General features: G+C 59.0%; 1 protein-coding gene across 1 annotated transcript in view; it reads left to right on the forward strand.

Annotated features, from left to right (window-relative positions):
* The window catches only part of Ttc34 (tetratricopeptide repeat domain 34), a 12461-nt gene extending 4965 nt beyond the window's left edge, over positions 1 to 7496 (forward strand). The window contains exons 5-7 of the mRNA XM_005404156.2: positions 2055 to 2325; positions 3040 to 3254; positions 5039 to 7496. Coding sequence (XP_005404213.1) covers positions 2055 to 2325; positions 3040 to 3254; positions 5039 to 5566 — 1014 coding nt within the window. The 3' untranslated portion in view covers positions 5567 to 7496. The remainder of the gene's footprint in view (positions 1 to 2054; positions 2326 to 3039; positions 3255 to 5038) is intronic.
* Positions 7497 to 9523: the final 2027 nt, after the last annotated feature.

Consider the following 9523-nt stretch of genomic DNA (forward strand, 5'->3'; position numbering starts at 1 on the left):
GCTCCACTGGGGAATTCATCTAACATTAGAGCATTAACACCAACCCTTCTCATGCTTTTCTTTAAAACTGGAAGAGGACACAGTGCCTGCCTGGCCAACATGAGGTTACGAGGTCGATTAAAAATAAAAAAAAAAAAAAAAAACCTGGAAAAGGAGAAAACACTTCCTAACTCTTTCTGAGCCCAACAATACCCTAGCTCCAAAACCAGACGGATGCTACAAGAAAACTACAGATACCTTTTATGAACACTGTGCTTCAGTCCTCAACAAAATACTAGCAAAACAGTCCTCAACAGCACAGTGAGAGGCACACACACCACTGCCAAGTGGAGTTTACTCACGGGAGGTGGCAATGGCTCCATGTGTAACAGCTGATTGGTGCAATACAAGACATTAACAGCAGAAGGGGAAGAACCTGCCACTCCTGCTAAACATGGGATGGGAAGTCCTAGCCAGAGTGCCTAGGCAAAGAAAAGAAATATAGGACATCCAATTGGAGGGAAAGAGGTAAAAGTACCCGTGCTGCATATAGTCAGGTTTCATACGTAGGAGACCCTGAAGAGTCTGAAAAACCTGTTGGAACTAATAAGTGAATTCAGCCAGGTGGCAGGACACAGACTCAACACATGAAAAAGTTGTATTTTACACAGTAACTGCACAATCTGAGCAGAAAATTAAGGAAAAAATTCCATTTACAATAGTATCAAAAATAAGATATTTCAAAATTAACCAAGAAATTGAAGACAAATAAATGTAAATATACTCCACATTCATGGCTTAAAAGACTTAATACTATTGTCAATATTACCCAGTTATCTTTAGATTCAGTATAATCCTCACAAAATTCCAATGTTTTTTGCAGCAATAATATAAAAAAAAGTCCTCCTAAAATTTGCATGGGGCCTAAAGGGACCCTAAATAGCCAAAACAATCTTGAACAAAGTTGGAGGACTCAGGCTTCCCAATTTCTAAACTTACCACACAGCTACCATTATCATAGCGGTGTGATATTGCCACAAGCCAGACATATAGACCAGTAGAATGGAGAGTCCAGGACTAAACCCTCACATACAGAACCAAAAGGATGCTCAGTAAGATGCCAAGATGTTGGGGACCCATGGGGGAAGAAGCATACCTTCAACAGACAGTGCTGGGAGAAATACATGCAAACGAATGAATCTGGATCCTTACCTCACACCATTTACAAAAATTAACTCAAAGTGGATCAAAGATCTCAGTGGAAAACCTAAATCTGGAAACCCTTAGAGGAAGTCATAGGAGAAAGCTTCAGGACATTGGATTTTGTGATGATTACTTGGATATGTACCAAAGGTACAGGTAACAAAAAACAGTAGACAAATTGGACTTCTGAGAATTTTAAAAACTTTGCACACCCAAGAACACTATGAATAAAGTAAAAAGGCAACAGGAGAAAATATAAATCATGTATACAATGAGCAGTTCATATTCAGAATTCATAAAGAACTAAAAGGACCAACAAGAACTCAGTTTAAAAGTGAGCAAAGGCCAATAGAGGAATAAAAATAAAAATTAACCCCAAAAGGTAGGAAGAGAAGGCACACACAGGACAATCAGGAGACTGGCAGCAGGAGGAAGATGGCTGCAGTAGTCCCCTGTTGCTGGCCCAAATGACTTACCCTGATCAATTAATTGAATGATCACCAAGGCCCTGTGTGCTTCCAGGGCCTGGTCAGGGCAGCAGCCGAGGGCAGAGTCCCCGGCCACCCACAGAAGGGAGCTGCTAGGGACTGGCTTCAGGCCATTGATGACGTCAGGAGCCTGAAACTGGGAGATGATGGCTGGATGCAGGGTCTGGCCTCTCAGAGGGATAGAGATCAGCAGAGGACCCCGGGGTCTTCAAATGCCTGACCAGGAAGCGGGTGGCAGACTGCAGCCGTGGAGAGCAGGGAGGGGCAGGAAGCAACTTAGTAGGGGGACCCTCTGGGACCCCAAGATGAGAACCCGACAGCCTGCTGTCCTGCTCTGCCGTCTGCCCACTGCCCCTGCACCCACTCTGCCCTCCTCCCCCTCAGGGAGCTGTGAACGATGTCACCTCTGCCCTGAGGCTCGACCCGGGGACTGTGGTCCCTGAGCTCCGCTCTCTGAAGCCGGAAGCACAGCTGCTGCTCACTCAAGGCCTCCATGCCCACTGCCGGGCCCTCCTGAGCCAGCTGCTGGACGCTGGGACGCCCCTCGCAGACGAGGACGCCCATGGCCTCCTTGCCATGGGTGATGCGCTGAGCACAATTGATGCTGCACAGCCAGACTGGCATGTCTTCCTCGCAGACATCCTCGTGGCGCTGGGTATGGATTGCCCAGGATCAGGGACGCAGTGTCTGGCCCACACCCGACCCTCTGTATTCTTTCAGCAAAGCAGGACAGGGAACCCCAGACCGCAGCCACTCTGGCCTTCTACCCTAGTCCATGGCCGCGGGTCCCCACGGGGCCTGCTGTGCAGCCGCTGTCCCTCTCTTCTGGCACCAGACTAGGAGAGTGAGGGCTTCATGAAAGGACTCGCACCTGGCCGCTCACTCACTAAGCCAGCAGGGAGGCCAGGCCTGTGCCGGGCACAGCTGTGCGCCAGGTGTTCGGTTTCCTGCCAGCCCACATCAGCTGCAGCTGGGCAGTCGCTCCACCACTCATTCAAGGGGCGCTCTCCGCAGTCCAGACCTGCTCCCCAGGACTTCAGGCACCCCCTCACCCCTGCTGCTCTGCTCAGGCAGGCCCAGCCTTGCTCTCAGGCCTCAAAGAGAAAGCAGCGGCTGTGGTAACCTCCTGGAAGACCAGAGCCTGCTGTGCCTTCCAGGAACCCTGCGGTGGGTGGGGGACAGATCAGCACACAATGGACACAGACTCCTGGTGTGCAGCCAGCTCTGTCCTGGGGTTGAGCATCCATCAGCCGGCCTTCCAGCCAGCACTGGGCAGTGAAAGCAGTGACAGCTTCCCAGGGTCGCGTATCTAGCTGTGTGTGTCTCCTGCCGGGGACCCATGCTGACCATCCTCCCTGGATCCCCACAGGCAGGTATGAGGAGGCTGGTGCCCGCCTGCAACCAGCCCTGCAGCCCTCCCCACCATCAGCGGCAGCCAGGGCCCGAAGGGGCCTGCTCCAGATCAAGAAAGGGGACGTGGCCACTGCTGCCCAGGACCTGCAGTGCCTGGCAGAGACAGATGCCCAGGACCTCAGCTTTCTGCTTCGTCTTCTGCAGCCCTCGGAGCGGCAGAGCCTCACCCAGGTGTGCACGACACCGGAGCCCCATTCTGCCCACCCCCCAAGAACCCCTGGGCCCAGCACTCAGGGGGTTCTTCACTCCCCACTGGTGGGTTGGTGTACTGGGTCTGGGGGGTGTGAGAGTCCCACCCAGGTCTAGCTGGGAAGACCATGGCTGCTGACCCCTGTACCCCTGACAGCTCCACTGACCTCCCAGCTTCTGTGCAGGGGGAGTGTAAGCCCCGGGTGACTTGGGGGAAGGAGCCCTCTCCCAGAGCGAGGCTGAGCCAGCCTGGGGTACCTGGCTCAGCAGGAAGCCCACCCCAGTGTCACCTCAGGCCAGGAATACAGGCTTTGACAGCAGAGGGATGCAGGGTCACACTCCGACCTCTGCGTGCCCTTCCCCCTGCCCGCGGGTCCTAGCAGTCAAAGCTAACAGGAAACAAGCCCCACTAGGCGTTTTAGCACTGGAAATTTCAGCAAACCATGGGAGGCATTTTAGCGAACCGCCCTGGGCGTTTCAGCCGAAAGCCGCTGGCCGACAAGCGTTGGGGTCTTCCTGCTGCAGGACAGCACTGTGGCAGGGGAGCGGCACCCAGAGGCTGCGCTGGTGTGAGGACCTAGAACTGAGGGGCCGAGACGGGGGCTCAGAGCTCTCAGGAGGGACACGGGCCTCTGAGGCCGAAGTGGAGAGCACAGAGGCCTCTGACCCAAGAGGAGAGGCCTGGGCTGGGCTCGCTAAGACCCAGCTGGGCTCTGCGCGGGAAGGAGGGCGGGCTGAGCGGGGGTCTTGGAGTTCGGAGAGAAACCCTGGCTGGGGCGCGGGTTTCTGAGCTAAGGAACTAGAAGGGGCGCTCTGAGAACCTGGTGGCCTGGGGGTGTGGTGACTGGGCGCGGGTCTTGGAGCGGGGAGAGGTCACTGCGGGGCATCTCAGAGCTCCGGGAGCTTGCGCGGAGGTCTCAGAGCACCGAGGGTCGTAGACTTGGGGACGCGATTGAGGTGCTGGCTGGGCCGGGGTTCAGAGCCAGGGGTACCGACTAGAGAGCTAGGGGAGAGGCTGGCTGGGCGGGGTCTCCGAGCTCTGGAAGTTGGGCGGCGGTCTCGGAATTCTAGTGCGTGGTGGTGGGGATGTCGAAGCTCAAGGGTCCGCTGGTTGGGAGCCGGGTGGCGGAGCTATAGGGCAGACTCGCGGGGCAGAGGTCGCGAAACCCCAAGGCTGGCTTGGCTACCTGCAAAGGCCGAGCAGTTGCCAAGCTACTTGCAAGTGCCGACCCGGAAGCAAACCGGAAATGATCACGCCCCGCTTCCTGTGCAGTGCGTGCCCCGCCCGCAGGCGGCCTTCTTGTCACTCTGCGCCTGCGCGGCCCGATCACCCTCCCGCCGGTGGGCGTGTCGGCCCCTGCCTGAGTCCCACAGTCTTTCGAGCTTTAATGTGCACCCTTGTCGCCACGTGGGGCCCTGGCACCTTCCTCGGCTACGCGCAGTCCGGGGATTAGAGTCCAGCACAGCCCAGCATGTGGGGATGGGGCTGGGGCTCCTGGAGGAGCCCGAGTGAGTCCCTCACTCTAAATGCCTCGGGCATGGGTTACCAAGGAGGAGAACCCCTTAGTGCAGAGCCGCACCCCTCCCCCAGCCTTGGGGAGGCGTATGGCACCCAGGACCATGTCGGGCAGAGGCGAGCTGGGTGCTGTCCTGGGGCCGGGCAGCCTTGGAGGACGGGCAGCAGAGGCTGCTTGGGCAGAGGGGCTCCGTGGGCGAGAGGCCGTGGCCTGAACTGACGCTGCACCCTCCCTCCGTCTTCTGCACAGGCCGCCGCCCAGGAAGCCGGCACGCTCCTGGATACAGGGCAGCCCGGGCGGGCGCTAGGCTACTGCTCGCTCGCTGTCCTGGCTGGGGGCAGCCTTACCTGCCATCTGCGTCTACGGGCCACCTGCCTGGGCGAGCTGCAGCAGTTTGGCCGGGCACTCAGGGACCTGGACCGAGTGCTGCAGGAGGGTGCAGGGGACAGTGACCTGCCGGGGCGGGCAGAGGACTTCTGCTCCAGGGGCCGCCTGCTGCTGGGCCTGAGGGACAAGGAGGGGGCCGCGGAGGCCTTTGCCCGGGCTCTGGAGCTGTCACCTGCTCTGGCCCAGCGCAGTCTGTGGGAGCGGCCAGGTCAGGCCCCTACTGTCCACGTGTTCCTGCATTTTGGGCAGCGTTGCCTGGAGGAGCAGCGCTACGAAGAGGCCTGGACAGCGGCCCGGAGTGGCCTCCTGGTGGACCCCAACCATGGTGGTCTGAAGAAGCTGAAGGCTAGAACCCAGAGAGAGGCCTCCTCCGGCTGCCGACTGCACTGATATGGCCGGTCCTCGGCCGGGCCTGACCACGGGGCCCCTGGCTTTTCACCTTGGGGTGCATGCATCAGCTCCCAGATCACTGAGCTGCGCTCCTCACCCGCGGACCTCCAACCCTGGCATGGACAGCCAGCCTCCCACCCCTTTTCCTTAGGAACTAAGGGCAGAAGGGAAGAGCTTCCCTTGGTGAGAGCCCTGCTCTGCTGGCGCTGAGCCCCTACCACGGTGGGCAGCCTTGGGTCCCCATGGCCGAGGCTATGCAGGTGACTCAGATCTGGCCCAGCCTGGGATCCTGAGGGTTGGTAGCATCAAGGGCAGCCCCTGTGGCCCTGGGGAAGATGTGCCAGCCCACACTGGCCCTCTGGGCACAGACCTACCTTTGAGTGAGCTCTGACCTGTGCCCCATGACACCCACCTCACCCATGCTGCCCACCCTGGGAGCTGGCCTGTGTGGAGGTCCTCTACCTGGACTCCCCCAGCCATCCCCTGCCTTCCACACAGAGGCCCTCAGCTTCTACTCGGCCTGCATTCTGTCCAGGAGGCCGGAATGTGTTCTCCCCGTGGATTAAATGTCCCTGGCAGTCGTGCTTCCTGCCAGCATGTTTGGAAATCCTGGCCTTGTCCTTCCTGTCAAGATCACTAAGGGAGACCTCACTGGAGGGTTTTCACTGTGTCCCTGAACCCAGGGAACACTGGGCAGGCCAGATGGGTGTGAATCGGCCCCTCCTAGGGCCCCTGCCTGCTTCTCCCCATCCTGGGCACTCATTGGCCTCTGCCCAGCTACCCCTTCCTCCTGTGGTCTTGACCCGGCCACCGTCGCAGCCCTGCTTGCCTCCAGGGCTCCCCAGGTCTATCCGTCTGGGCTGTGGCAGAAGTGGCCCCAACCCTGCCTGTCCCTGGGCAGCAGCAAGAGTGGCCTGGCGGGTTGGCAGCCTCCTCCCTCCCCAGGCTTCACCACTGCCATGGTTCACCACATAGGGCATCCTCGGCCCTCTGCTGTTGTCACCCGGCTGAGGCCACCCAAGATGCCGAACGTCACAAGGAGCTGGGCAGGCTTCAGTGTCTGCCACCTCGAGGACAGGAGTCAGAAGCCCAGAGAGGAGGAGGCTCCAGCAGGTGCTCAGCCCAGTGTCCCCACTCTGCTTTCCCCACTCGAGATCTTCCACATAGCTCCTCACCATGTCACTCTATCCCTGTGCACCCTCCTGTCCACTCCACCCTCCTGTCTCCATCTGTACTCAGTGGTCAGCCATTTGCCAGCAGGCCCAGGGACAGGCATGCCAGGTTAAGGGGCAGAGTCATGAGCGCAGGTTTGGGGACACGGGTCATGAGCTCAGGTGGGCCTGGGCTGGAGGAGCCAGGACTGAGGGCAAGGCCCAGCTCCTCTGAGCTGCAGGACGGGCCAGCAGAGACAGCACCAGGCAGCCCCTGGGGGCGCCCTTCCACCCTGTACCTTTGCTTCCCGTCCTCCCACCCGGGTGTCTTGTCCTGTTGGTCCACGCAGGGATGTTGGGGAGCTGGCCACACCAAGTGTGCAGGTGCCCATCCAGCCAGATCACCACCAGAGCCTTCCCACCCACTCACATTTCCTGTCCCCTCCAGACAGCAGTGCTATCCACAGCTCATCTTGCAGGGGCCCTGAGTTAGCCTTTCCCACTTGGCACCTTCCTGTGGGCCCCTGCCTGCTTCCTGTGGGAATTCATATGTTGCGATTCTCACCCTCACCAGGATGGAATTAGGTGGAGGCTTTGGGAAGTGATCAAGACCTACAACATGGGATTTGTACCCTTCTGAGACCTCAGAGGAATGGGACATAGTGATGCCAGCTCTAATCCCAGCTACTCAGGAGGCTGAGGCAAGAGATCTCAACTTCAAGGCTAGCCTGGGAAACTATCAAAATAAAAAGTGCTGGGCATGTAGCTCCAGGATAAGAGTATTTGCCTAGCGTGGATGAGCTCCTGGGTTTGATCCTCAGTACTGCAAACAAAAAGCCAGAGAGACCCTTGCCCCTTCCACAGCACAAGGACACAGTGAAAAGGAAAGATTTCCGTCACTGATGAGCCACTGGATGGACACAGTGGGTCAGATGGACAGACAGGATAGCTTGGCCCCAGCCCACCACCTCTGCCCTGCCTGCGGGCCCCTGAGGATAAGGGCTGAGTCTCAGCTGCCTGAGGGCCCTCCTCTCTGGGCCCAGCTGGGCTTCACCACCCCCAGCCTGTGCAGGCCCAAGAGCCACGGCCCCTCCAAGTTCAGCAGAAAGGCCCCGGACACCAGAATGTACTGCCTGGGAACATATCAGGGCTGGGAACATATCAGGGCTCATGCTCTGCAGATCACCCATCTCCTTGGGCAGCGTCAACCTGCCCCCAGGGCCTCTTTGGCACCTGCCTGGGCCTCCTTGGCACCTGGCCCAGGTATGTTGAGGGTTTGGGGAAGCTTAGACTGGGAATACCCTGCTTCTGCCAGAAGGAGCTCAGAGGCCAGGGTTTCAGAATCCTCAGCTTTGTCTCAGCCAACAAGACACTGCCATTCCATGTTTCAGGGTCCTCTTCCAAATCTCATGAGAACTTGGTGGGGCTGAGTTCGCGCCCCACATTGGAATCTGACTTAAGGCAAGAAGTCTGCAGCCGCTCAGCAATCTCAGCACTGAGGCTGCAGGAAGCCAGGGGCTCCTGCGGGGTGGCTGGATGACAGCCCTGGGACTCCAGAGCCTTGAGCTTGTCATTCCACCTGCTGGAACCACAGGCAGGCGACTGGGGGACCCCCACGGCCTTCCTGGCCACTGTCACAAGAAGCCCACAATGCCACAGGTCCCCAGCTCCAGTGGGGAGGAGCTCACCCTGCAGTCAGGCCCCAGGACACCCTCGACGACCCTGACCCCCTCTTGGGATGTTGGGCTACTCTTCCCATTGGTGTCTGAGCAGACAGGCCCCTGGGAGGTGGGCATCGCAGGGGCACCAGTTTGCTATGAAGAAATGCAAGTCCATTATAAAGTGGCTGATTGTGTATTTGGGACGCAAACACCCAGAGGATCTAGAAGCAGCATCTGCAAAGTTCAGAGAAGGGCAAGATGCCTGTCAGACAGACCTCGGGCATTGGCCCTCCTCAAATGCCCAGCCCTGGGCCTGGCACTGGGCACACCCCTGTCCTGGGCCTGACTCCTCAACAAGTCTACCAAACCCCCTCTCACAGGTGACAGGCCTGATGTGCCAGCTGCTCATGGGGGCTAGGCTGGTGGCTCCAGGATGAGGCTCAGCCCCTAACCCTCCATCCAGGCCACACGAGGCCAACTCCAGGAGGCAGCACCTGCGCAGGGGTCTGGATGCCAGCTTGGCCCGCACCTTGAGTGCAGGGACTCTGAGGATGCGCCTGCCCAGGGCAGGGACCCGCCTCCGACTGGGGCACAGGCATGGCTGGCCTGGGGGGCCATTCCTGCAAGCAGCGTGGGTGAGGGCCAAGTCCAGCCGTGCACTGGTCCTGGCACTGAGCTGAGGGAAGTCCCCTCCCCACGTCACAGCCACCCCCTTGGACCCCTGGGCTGCGGCTGTCCACACCTCCCAGCTGCTGCCCAAGGCAGGGGTGCGAGGAAGGCCCCGCTCTCCTTGACCTCTGCTAAAAGCAAGGATTAGTGTCCACCCTTGGTGTGCTGGGCCACAGCCCTGGGCCAGTGGGTGTGTCTGTGTGCCGTGTCACCTCACAGGCACTGCGATGGGGTCCTGGCCAGGACCGGGCTCTCCCAGCTTTGCTGCGCTGCTGGGTGCAAGGCCAGGTCCCCCGGCCTCTCGTTTGCGTCTCCACTAGGGCAGGGCAGCCCCAAACTTGAGGAGGGAATGTGCACTCAGAGATGGGCCCGTGTCTGAGTCCCAGGTGGCCAAGTGGCCTTAGACAGGGGCAGGCTGAGCGTGGGGCAGGCCTGGAGTGGGGAGCACAGGTGCAGGGCAGGCCTGGAGGCTCAGA

This window comes from Chinchilla lanigera, unplaced genomic scaffold, assembly GCF_000276665.1.
Source record: "Chinchilla lanigera isolate Chin_1 unplaced genomic scaffold, ChiLan1.0 scaffold00085, whole genome shotgun sequence".
Lineage (NCBI taxonomy): Eukaryota > Metazoa > Chordata > Mammalia > Rodentia > Chinchillidae > Chinchilla > Chinchilla lanigera.